This window comes from Ammospiza nelsoni, chromosome 7 (assembly GCF_027579445.1).
Source record: "Ammospiza nelsoni isolate bAmmNel1 chromosome 7, bAmmNel1.pri, whole genome shotgun sequence".
NCBI lineage: Eukaryota > Metazoa > Chordata > Aves > Passeriformes > Passerellidae > Ammospiza > Ammospiza nelsoni.
The window spans coordinates 23,762,460-23,774,725 of NC_080639.1; the positions used below are offsets into that span (position 1 = coordinate 23,762,460).

At 36.8% G+C, this 12,266-nt stretch overlaps 1 protein-coding gene across 1 annotated transcript in view; it reads left to right on the forward strand.

Annotated features, from left to right (window-relative positions):
- Nucleotides 1-10,349, forward strand: part of ITGB6 (integrin subunit beta 6) — a 29,176-nt gene extending 18,827 nt beyond the window's left edge. The window contains exons 13-16 of the mRNA XM_059475766.1: nt 2,200-2,297; nt 6,917-7,036; nt 8,598-8,764; nt 10,041-10,349. Coding sequence (XP_059331749.1) covers nt 2,200-2,297; nt 6,917-7,036; nt 8,598-8,764; nt 10,041-10,142 — 487 coding nt within the window. The 3' untranslated portion in view covers nt 10,143-10,349. The remainder of the gene's footprint in view (nt 1-2,199; nt 2,298-6,916; nt 7,037-8,597; nt 8,765-10,040) is intronic.
- Nucleotides 10,350-12,266: the final 1,917 nt, after the last annotated feature.

Genomic DNA, 12,266 nt, shown 5'->3' on the forward strand with positions numbered 1-12,266 from the left:
CCTCACAGAAAAATCTGGCATTTGTATTACCATTCTCATAAATATGAATAAGGTCATGTTGTCCCCTCAAGCTTCACACCTTCCCAAATTCATAGTCCAAATTCAGCTAAGCTTGGCTAAATTTAAAAGGTCTAAGTATAATAAACTGGATAATAGTTTGGGAATGAATAAATGGGTAGCTGTATGTCTTGTATAAGTTGGTGAGAAATTGATTGTCAATGGTGAAATATCTTCTATCCACTGAGCATACTCAATTTATGTAGCTTTCCTGCTGTGATGCAAGGTGCCTGTTATGGTGCATGACAGGAAAAGCAACCAAAAATACTCAGGTTGTGAAGATGACCACTCTAAGTACACCATTGCTCATGCTTGTATTACATGAGCTCTTGTAGGGCTGCAGTCCAAATGGAGCAGTCTTCAGCAGAAATTTAAGCTAGAAGGTGGATTAGACTTCACAGAACACATGTTTTTAATGACCCTGGCTTTGCTTTTTGAGTGCTGAGCAGTTTAGGTTGCATGGTTCATGATGATGTCCTGTCTCCTTATTCAGAGTTGAGACCCATTTCTTTCCAACACCTGTATTTTCGTACCTGTCACTGCAGTCTACAGTGTATCTGAGTGGAAAGCTATTCTATGATCTGATTAATTCATTGATCTCTTTCTGTTAGTGCTAAATTTGCCCTAAGAAAACTGAGCCTCTCAGCATGTTCAAAGAGAGTTTCTGCATGCAACTGCTCTAAACAAAAAGGACAATGCTGCTGCTTTGCTCTGCCCAATTTGGGAAAGAATAAAAAATATAAAGTTACATGATAGGCATTACATTAACCCATTTAAACATGTATATTGTATGCAGTGTTGGATCTTTTCTTTCTGTTTCAGTGTCTTTCCATGCTGAAATGCAGGGCACAAAAAGCCAAGAGAGAGAGCACTGGGAATACCTGGGAGGGTAACTGAGAGAGCTGAAAGACCAGGTCAGAGAGGGTGGAGATCAATAGCAAGGCAGCTGAGAAAGAGAGTGTAGCATGAGAAACATGGTGAATATGACAAAACCACCACCAATACTGAATTTATCTCCATGAGATAGAGGCTATCCCATTACCCACTCACTTTTACTATTGACCATTTCCAGAGCAAGGGATAAGGTCACCTCCATCCCCAAAGATAAACTCAGCAGCCTCAGCTTATTTCCATGGATGTATGTAACTCAATACAACAGGAGATAGCCAGAGTTTTTTTATGTTTTGTTGCAGTTCTCCTTTTTCCTTTTTCCTTTCCTTTTCCGTCTCCTCTTCTCTCCCCTCTTCTCTCCTTTTTTTCTCTTTTTTTAAAGTGAAGTCAGTCCTTCAGGCTGCTTCTCAGAGTCTCAGCCACTCAATTTGGCTGAAGCTATTTGTGAAAAATTAGCAAACACGTTTTCCATCAGAAATGTTCATATATGAATTCTGTTTGTTGTTTTATTTTCCTCTGGATTTATTAAAATCCTCATTGAATTTACAGGGAGATTTCTAAAGGAATTGGTATAGATTCTGTTTTTAAATAGTATTTCAATCATTCCACCACTGAATAAAAAATAATTTTCCTGTAAGTTTCATTAGTATAAATAGGATCTAAGTAATTCCTGAGACAAGCAACCATATTCAAGAGACAATTGTTGAGACACCTGGAAAGTGTTTTAATGCATTATTCAATACTCTTGCAACAAAGGCAAACTCATAGTAGGTGCCTCAGCTTGACCTCTTTGAAGTCAATTTCAGATATTGTTCATCTGATAGGAATTTCTTCAGCTGGTATTTAGTGTGAGAATATTTGCTGTTCAGAATATTTTTTTTTTTTAATTTTCAAAGTGGAACTTTACATGGGAGTAATCACATGTCTGATAGACCTACATGAATAATGTTGCCTGGGGTTCTGTCTGGTAGCTAACAATCTGGGAGAGAATAGAGGACAAGACAGAGCTTATCCACAGTACCTTTATTCAGGTGTTTTTTTTTTTTTCCTTTGGTTTTGTTAGGATTTTTTTTTTTTTTTTTTTTTTTTTTTTTTTTTGTGGCAGTACCTATCATATTCCTGAGAACTGTATCCATAGCAGAAGACCTTTTATTTATCTGCTTTTTAAAATGCAGATGCACACATGCTGGCTTTTGTATTGTTGCTTTGTGGCAGGCAGAGATTGATGAGCTGCTGAATTATTTTCCACAGGAGCTGTGTGGAATGTCACTTGGCTGCTGATGACAAGTCACTGAGAGATTGCAGTGAAAAATGCAAATTGGTTGATGCAACTGTCAGCATGCAAAAGGGTTGGTATACTCAATCTTCCTCTCTTATGTGTGTGTGTGTGATTAGCAGGAGGTTCCACTTTCAGTAATTTTATATTTGAAAGTAGCCTTGTTTTTCTGCTGTGGAATTTTATTATGGGTCATAAGGGAATTACTGTCTGTCTGTGGCTCTTCTGAGGCAAGAAGGAAATGCAGAACTGGGCTGGTATAAGGCTTCCAGGTAATTCATTTGTCAGATCATGCCTATTTTCTAAGTAGTTTATGCAGGAAAGTATAGAATTTAATAGATACCAATCCCTGCAAGTGAGTGATATATTAAAGTTCCTGAGTTTGTTATGCCTGTACCATGAGTTCCAGCAGGGCTTCTTCAGCCTTACAAATACAAAACCTGACCCCTGTCCTTAGGCAGATTCTTGGTTACAGCTGATGACTAAACACAGCCCTTTAACCAGTGGCAAAGACATTTCTTGTATTCTGAAAGGCTAAGAACATCTTTCAGCTGTTTGCTTTAATTCAAAAGTGCCTTTCATCAAGGGAAATTTCTGCAATAGGAATTAATCTTGAGTAAAATAGTACTATCAGGAAAAAAACCAACAAACCCCACCCCAATCAAAAAGAACCAAAACAAACCTTTAAATCAAAAAGTGCATTTTTTTTTTTTTTCTGTAAAGGAAGGTGCCTGCTCAGCAGGCAGCCTGTGTTTATTCTAGTGGCAATTCTAGTCCCAACCCTATGGCACAAGCAATTGTTAAGTAAGGCAGGACATAGGCTAGTTTTATCCACATCACAGATGTACCATAAGCATTAAACAAGACAAATGTAAGAATGAAAATGAATCCTCATTCATTCATGTGTGCATGTCTAAGGTTTGTATCTGCAAGCTCCTGGAAGCCCATCCAGAGCTGTGTGCATGCAGAAATGTCACTGGTGTACATCCTTCCAGCAAAGGTACACCTTTTGGTTTTGATGGCAATACTTCAGTATATATTTATAAATATAAAACTATCTTTACAGGCTTAAAAGTCATATAAGCACTTGTATTGTAAGTCTTCAGTTAGTAAAGTTTTCAAGTTGCTTTTGTAAGATGGAAAATATTTGTAGCTAGGAATATGAAATACTATACTTTTAAATATAATGAATGCTAATCAAGAGCAAAAACAGCCTTTTATATGGTTCTGTTCACATACAGAGGTCACAGGAATATGAACATGGCAATATCATCTCTTATTCCTGCATATTTTCTTTTTTTCATGTCCTGTGCTTCCCTGATTGGGACTGTCAGCTACTTCTTTAGATGTAAAATTTATTTACAGCAGTAACTCCAACCTTCATGTTCCAATCCAGATGCCTCAAAAAAAAAAAAAAAAAAAGAAACAGCTGTTGCAAACTGTTTCATCTGAAATGCTTGGGTAGCCTCACCAAGAAGTCCTGAAAGAAAAAAAGAAATAACCTTTAAAATAATAGCTAAAATATAATAATAGAATAATAACTATTATCTGAACAAAACCCACCAATCTGAAAGTGGTATAAGTAGCACACCACATAATATTTAAGACATGTTATTGAGCAACTTCATGGGGTAGTATACCTCTTTCTGGCTTATGTTTTAGTTTCTTTAATGCTTCAAGGCTTTTGGGGAAAGAAAAAAGTAAAAGCTCTAGGTTAAATAAAATGTTAGTGCTTCAAAAATTTTGTTTCTATTTGTACATGGATGTTGCAATATAATGACTGGAAGTGTGAAGCAACAAAAAAGCGTGGGCTTTACATTTTCCTGTTTCCTGGGAGTGCCCATTTTAGGCTCTGAGTCGTGCCTTTCCCCTCCCTGCTTTGGTTCTGGGTTTGCCAGGGGTTTCTTCTCCTGCTCCCCACCAGCAGGTGAGGTCAGCCCAGGGATCTGCCAGGACTTGGGGTGTCCAGCAGCTCTGTAGGTGCTGATGGCTCCACATCTGCTGGGCTTATCTCCACAGCAGGCACCACTTTCAAACTTCTCTTTTCATTCACTTTTAATACTTGAACACTTAAATTAGGCTAATCACCCATTTGCCACATAGGTGTAGGAGGAGCTCTTGTTGCTCTACTCACTGGGCAAGAGGAACCAAAACTCCTAAAAGGCATCTCCTGCCAGCACCTCAGCCACAGGGCACCAGGCTGCTCCTGCCACAAGCCCAGCAGGGACAGTTATACTTTCCTTGGAGAGCCTTTCTTTTTCCTACCCCACAGTGCTGACACCTCACAAATTCCCAGTGCAGCAGCAAAGTGGGTACTGGAGGGTGAATAAACCTCTCTGTCAGCACAACTCTGTTATGAGTCAGAGTGAGGTGAACTCTGCTCAAAAAAAGCATTTGTTGAGCAAAAGGCAAACACGAAAGGGCATAATGACATTTACATTTACAGTCAACATTTTTGTTGTTAAATCTTTTATAAATGTATCTGCTATGAAACAGTCTTTCATGCTTTGAGTCTCCTGCTTGCCACTGTTACCTGATTTCTCCTCCAGTGTTACTCCAGTTATTTCAAATACAATTTAGATTACCAGAATTAGGCTGCAGAAGAGTGTGAAAATTCACTGCAGAATGCAGAAGATTACACGGATGTAAATTACAGGAATTTACCTACGTAGGCAAATTTTTATGCTGATGAACTGCAAAGAACATATGCAATGGTCTCTCTTTAGTGATCCCTCATTCTAAAAATAATATCAGAGAAATAAAAATGCTAACCATAAGCTGGATTCTGAATAGCTTGAACTGGCATTTTCACTTTCATTTCTACATTATTGCACATAATCAGTATTCTGCTCCCCTTGCTTTCAAATTATGACGTTAAACAAAAAATTACCATGTAAAAATAACTAATCTATGTGCAGTTACTGCCTTCTAGATGATATTTGGTATATGCTTGCAAGTTTTTCTCCATTTTCAGGATAGCTAACAACTATCCATCCTTATCCTTTTTTTTCCTCTTGGTAAGCAAGTTAGTATTTTGAGTCTGCTTGCTTAAAAGAGTTGGGAAAGTACAAATATTGCAAAACTTTTGTCAGTGTTACTGGAACTGTGACATGCCAACAAGAGCCATAAGTTTGCAGTTCATGGCCTTTCTAACAGAATCAGATCTTGTTAAATCAGCAGGTCTAGGCTGCCTGTCTCGTTGGTAGATAACACAAGGTGCTGCCACCAAGGGCCAGCAAGAGGTTAAACACAAGGCTCAAATCAAGAGCAAGTTTCCATTAAAATCCAACCAGCTAGGGTTCTCTTTTTATAATAAGCAGAGAAAAGGCTTGGAGGGTAGTCAATAGTTCCATCTTTTCTATGGTGTTTAATGGTATTTTCTATAAAACCAAATCTTATTAAGCACTATGGGGAAGAAAATAATAGAGCAAGCATTTTTTTTTAATGTAGCGTAGGTTTCTTTAAAAGGCTCTATTCTTGTCTGGTTTCTATTCAATTACTCTTCATATTAAAGTTTGAGGACTTTAAGATTTTTAGCACAATTGCTTATGAAATTTCATTAAGAGTTTTGAATGGGTAGAAAATAATGGTCATGACAATCATTTTAAAGAAATATTTGAGAAGCCTACTCTTTTTCTTTCTTCTAAAAATAAATCCTATGAAGTTTGACTAAAATGATTTGAAAAGCATACCTAGATTTCCAGTGACATCTCAAATCATGGACTATATGAAAACATAAACATTCAGCCCCAGAGGTATTATTGTACACAGGTACAAAGTATTTTTTCCTCTGTAAAATATTATAGTTTCACTCCAAATGATGACATTTCCAGCTCTGCACTTGTACTCTCACTTTCTGATTGCTTATTTGCTTTATATTGTCCCTCAAAGTCAGCTTCCTTCTGTCTCTCTTCCCTTTGAATGAATTTTTCTCAGCTCCTCAGTTAGGAATAATCTGGAAGGAAAAAATGGGTTAAATTTTTCTGCAATCAACAGTAAGTGGAGGGATGAATAAATGGGGTCAGACTGTCATCTCAGGTCACTTTATCTGCTTCATCCAGAATCCCGTTACAAAATCTCAGATTGGCAGTGTTCTGTTATTAATCTTTATTATCCTGTTATTAATCTTTATTTACTGTTACTCTTGTAGCAGTACTGGACACACAGTGACCTTTGAGGGGCCTATTGTGTAGGAAATGAATGGCAGCCCTTTTAACAGCACCCACAGCTGCTTGATGTATGTATATCTACTGCTGAAACATGATCTACAGGTGGCAGGAGTAGCTGGAAAGGAAAGGAACATACTTTGTTCCACTGGTTACTTTGTTCCATAATTTGAGGCTATTACATTTCCTAGACATCTGCCAGTTAAGAGTTTTGGGAGCACTTCCAATTCATTGAAATTCACAGTACACTAAAGTAACAAGGTGCACTAGATGGTCAGTGTAGATTGACAACATCTGGATCAGTTCTTTGGAAATATAAGTGAAAAAATCAGAAACTAAACAAAATTGAGGTTGGAAGAAAAGACATTAAATTTAGTAGAAATTCTGACAGTATTTTTGCTTTTGTCTTTCACTCTTTACCATCTGCAGATAAGACTGTGACAAACACAATGCCAGCAGTCTCTCTGGTTATTAAAGGTTAAATTTCATTTGATCTGATGAATTACTTTTTTCCTTCCCTCTGCAGATTATTCAGAGGATAAATCCATTTCCTGCTCTTTGCAGGGGGAAAATGAGTGTATAACCACATTTCTACTGGCTGTGGATGAACAGGGAAGGACAGTCATTCACAACATAGAACAGAAAGGTAAGCAGTGAATATTAGTTTTTTGTAGGTGAAATCTGATTTAAAACCACAGACAAAGTTAGCAATCTAGAAGCAGAGCTCTTTAAAGCAGCACATCTCCTCCTTGTGTTTGTAGCTCTTCTCTGCCCAGCCAAAGATCTCCTCAAGTACTTATTTAATGCAATAGTGACATAAATAATTGGCCTTTCATGAAAAATGGCCAGAATGATCCTTGGGCTGTAAGAATAAGTTAATTTTTCAGCAACTTGTGCAGTTCCAAGAGGATGATACCAAACATCATTTGCATTATGTGATAAAACTATAAATGACTTTGAAATTAGATACACAACGGTGCTTGTGACAAAGGTAGTACTGAAGTAGCACACCTCTTAAACTACATCCCTAAATCCCTAAGATTCAAGTATTTAATGTAAGATTTTATCTTTACTAAATAATTTATTATGTATTTTAAGTAGATTTGCAAAAAAAAAAAGAAGATAAGAAGAAATATGAAATATCTTCTTTTCACTTTTTCACTGACCTCAGTGAGTTCATTGACCTCTGTGTAATGGCCCACCCACAGCACTACAATAACCAGTTTCACTGTCATCTGCTGTTCTGCTCCTGGACCATAAAATGTGAACTGGGATGAGACCTCAAGAAATTCTCTAGAAATGCAATTTCATTCATGGAACTGAAGTCAATATGGCACCAGTAGCCAGAACACCAGCCCAGGGCTCAAAACAGAGCCTCTCAGAATTAGTTAACTGAGGCCATCAAGCAAAACCAGAATGGGAAATGCAATCATGTAAGACACGCCAGACTGAAATGAATTTTTTAATGTTCTGAAACCATGGTTCAGAAGAAAATTTTGTAAAATGGTAGTGTTCAGTAACTTTCATAGACAGTACTTTTTAATATTAAAATAATCAAACTTCTTTGGGTTTTGGTGAAGCAAAAATTTCAGTTTTAAGTCTGATCTCTGAAATATTGTAAAATTTATTGCAGAACTTGAAATGCAAAATTCCTTCCAAGTGCACAGTCCAACATTTTCAACAAAAGTGAAGGAATTTTTTTCCTCATTGTTTTCATGAGAGAAATGCAGTTTCCTCTATTTTATCAATATCTTTGGTCACTTTACCCTGACATAGATCTCGCTAGAATCTTTTCTTCTGCAACCCACTGAATATCAGTTAATTGAAATAGATCTCCATCCATAACATTGTAAAATTCATAATTTTGTAAACTCAGCCCTGTTTTTTTATAATTATATTGAAACAGATCTGAAATCAATTTTCTGACTTTTCAGAATCTGTGTCTGTATCCAGCAGTTGCTAATTGTCATGGTAAAAGAGCAGTGGAATAAGCTAACAAATAATTTTAAAACATTTTAATGCAATATTTTTCAGCTGGTTTCACAAACCCTTTAGGAATCTAGCAGAAGAAAAATAGCATGAACTTGAAGAAAAAAGTGTGCCCAGCTTATGGCAGATGAGAATCTCAGCACATCTCTTGACTGTTTTTAATTGCCTAAAATTTATTGATTGGTTATCCACAGTCATAACTGGTTTTGTTTCCACAGATTGTGCACAGCATCCAAATATCCCAATGATAGTGGTGGGTGTCACCCTTGCTGTCCTTCTCATTGGCATTGTTTTACTTTGCATATGGAAATTACTGGTGTCACTTCAAGACCGAAAAGAGGTGGCCAAGTTTGAAGCAGAAAAATCAAAAGTTAAATGGCAAACGGTATGTGAAATACATTGACTTTATACAAGGTTCTTTAGTTTGGGTTACATGATGCACAGCTGCCTTTAAAATTCTGGATCTTGATTTGTTCTTTTAAATGGATAGGTTTTGCTGGTAGGTTTTTGACACATTTACTACTCTATAAAGTAAAATTACAATTCTTTAATAGATGAAAATAATCTAGTGTTTCATCTCCTAGTTTAATTTCTTCCACATGTAAGAATGTGTAGACAACTGGTTTTTTATGAATAGTTTTTAATTAGTAGCCAGTCTTCCATTAATCCTAACAATGCTATTGTCTGCCTGTATGATTATCCAAGGTGTAGCCCTCTGCCTGTTTAGAGCTATTTAGGAAAGGGAGGTTGTTCTTGGCCTCTGTCATGATCCAAGCTCACTCCCACCAAGCAGAAGTGAATGGAACTGTCCCAAATGCAGGGGAAAGGACAGAGAAATCCAGGCCTTTTTTCCTATCTATAGCTCTGGGCACCTAATATAAGCTTGCACCACATGTTCCCTTTTCTTCTTTCTTTTCTGCCCTTGACTTTCTTGCTCTTTTGCAAAAGCTTTAAGGCTTCTGAGGATCTTTTCAAAAAAAGCATGCTGAGTAAGCAGAAAATGTGCTCACACAGCTCCACTCTCCTACAAAGTCCTGCGATTGCAACTTTTTCCAAGAATGGGCACTGTCAGCCCTTCAGTTTTGACCTGGGAAAAATCACTAACTTACAGGCAAGGCCACCTGAGAATGTTTTCTTTATCCTTCAGGAAAGCTAGGTATGGTAAGATGGAAGGGAAGGATACAGTTGATAGAAGCATTTAATTTTCTTTTCTATCACAAGAGTAAGGGATAGGAAGTGATTGATGAGAGGCCAGGACGGAAAGCTCAGGTGAGACTTTCCCTTCTCCCAGCATATAGTAGGTACTGTATGTGACAAGAGCACCATGACAAGTCACACCTAACTGCTGAGAAACTCTGTGGTTTTTTAAATGTCTAATTGACAGATTTCATACACAAATTTTATCAGACACAATTGATGAGGTATTGTTTGATGATGTGCATTACTTTAATCTGGGAGGCTGATGTGAAGGGAAGCATGTTCCTGAGCCCAGGCTGGTTTGTGCTGCCTGAATTCAGATCAGTCTGGATTTCAGTGGCTTGGAACACAAGTGAGCCACCAAAGTTCTCAAAGATCCATTACTTCTATACAAACATTGTGTGACTCCCATTTAAACTGTTTTTGTTTGGGCTGTTTGTTTGTTTTTGTTTTGTGTTTTTTAGGAAACAAATCCACTGTACAGAGGCTCAACAACCACTTTTAAAAATGTGACTTACAAGAACCAAGATATGCATAAAAGACCCATGGCTGCAGGCTTCTATTAGCACCTCCAACACTACAAACTTAAGTTTTACTGGCAGGAAATCTAAATCTAAACTTGTTTCTTCTCAGCTGATTATGTGATATTTGTTTACAAGTTGCAGTGGTATAACCATTCTGTTAGAGAATATATATCTTGTGTTGGGACAAATAAAGATAACATATTAGTAGTAAGGGTTAGTAGAAGTATTTTTTTAAATGACCCTTTATTGTTACAGCCACATCTTTAAAAAATGGCCTAAAAATAGTTTTAATTTTGTCTTTAATATTGAGGATTCTAAATTATCATCTAAGCTTATTTTTTGTTAAATTAGATATATACAGTGAACTTCATAATTCTTTGTTCATACACACGATCTCATAAATTAGTGTTTAGGAATGTATTTGCACCTGTCTTTGTGGGTGCAAAAATTTTGTGGGCTGATTTAAATTTAGAAAAAAAATTGGTTTTTTTCATGAATGCAGTTTAAACTACTGAGGATTGAGCTTTCTCATTTCACCTGTGTGACTGAATAGTTTCTCGCTGGAAAAAAAAGTAGTGATATTGCCTGTCTTCTGTAAATGTAAGTTACACAGAAACATTTCTTCTCTAATTCTTCTTTCTTGTCCTGTTTCTCTCTTTCTCTTCCTTGTTGCTCTTTGATGTTCTTTAAGGACCTAGGCCCTGGGATTATCTCAGAGAAAGTTAAATCAAGCCAATCAAGCCTTATTCACCTGCAGTTGTTTTCTGCTCCAGACACAGACTGATTTTTTCCTATTTATTTAAATCTAGTAAAAAGAATACAGAGAAAAAGGTAAATATTTGTAAATTAGAGACCCCAGTAGACACACTTTTAAACCAGAGGATTAGCAGAACTCCATTTCACCATTTACATCCTGTAAATGATTTGGGTGCTCACAATACACCTCACATGCTGGGCCCTCACACAAAGTGGCTTAGGAGCCCTTTTCATGCAGAAATGTTCACACAAAAGATTTATTACCACACACAAAGACACTACTTTTTTGTTGATATGTCTATAGTTGTGAGGTTCTTTCAATGCCCAACAGCCAAACTGCTTATTCTTGTGCATAATAACATATTCAGTACTTTTGGGCTGAGTTGTTTGGTTTTAGATTTGGCTTGGTTTTTTTCCCCTCAAACTAAACAACAAAAAGATCTATGGATTTCTCTTAATATTCATTTCCATTATGTTAATGAGGAATTTTAAATCTCCATTTTAGCTAATAACAAATGAATTGCAATTTTTAATTGTTATCTGTTAGCATGCATAGCACTGGATAAAGAAAGTATAAAAGCAACTAACATGCTGGCTAAGAAAAATTACAACATTGGAGTACTTTAAGGTAACAATAATGAACTTTATTTTTTAATATCACATTTCAGCTGCATTTTTTTTTTTGCTCTGAAACAGATGGTCAAAATGTGCATATGAAGGTACTTAGAAATTAAGACTTAGAAATCAAAGGTACTTTGGCACTGTTATAAATGGTCACGTACATTCCCTAAGGTAAATAGGGAGTTTGATCTGAAAAAGTATTGATCTGAAAAAGTTGATGTCCATTTTGTTATAAATATTGACCAAATCTGTGCAACTTCAGTCTCCATATCCTTCACAATTTCTGGAATTGAGACTGGTATATTAGCTAGCTCTGACCCATGCCTGTTTTAGGGCCTGATCCAAAGCCTACTGGAGTCAATGGCTACAGATGTGGATCTAGTTTCAGTGAAACTATTAGTTTTGGTTTACAAAGATTGTTTTGTTTAAACAAACTGGTTAATACTGTCTAATAGTGAATTAGAACCTATATGCATATATCTGCACAAAAAGAAATAGTATCAGATGCCTTTGGAAAGAAGGTGATGCTAGAACCACCAAAATTACAGCATTGTGATGGAAATGATGGCTGTGATTAAACTGGAACAGATTCACCTCTGTGTTCTGGTATTCCTGCATATCTCACAGTGGAAACTGCACAGATAAAGGCTCACATCTGTGGCCCTTCCAACCACTGGACTCCCACAGATGTCAGTTCAAGTTACATGTGGGACCAAATCCTGTTTTCCTGGCACATGGGTAAACTCATGGCATGCAAAGCTGGCCCCTGAATCTGCTCAGATTCCACTT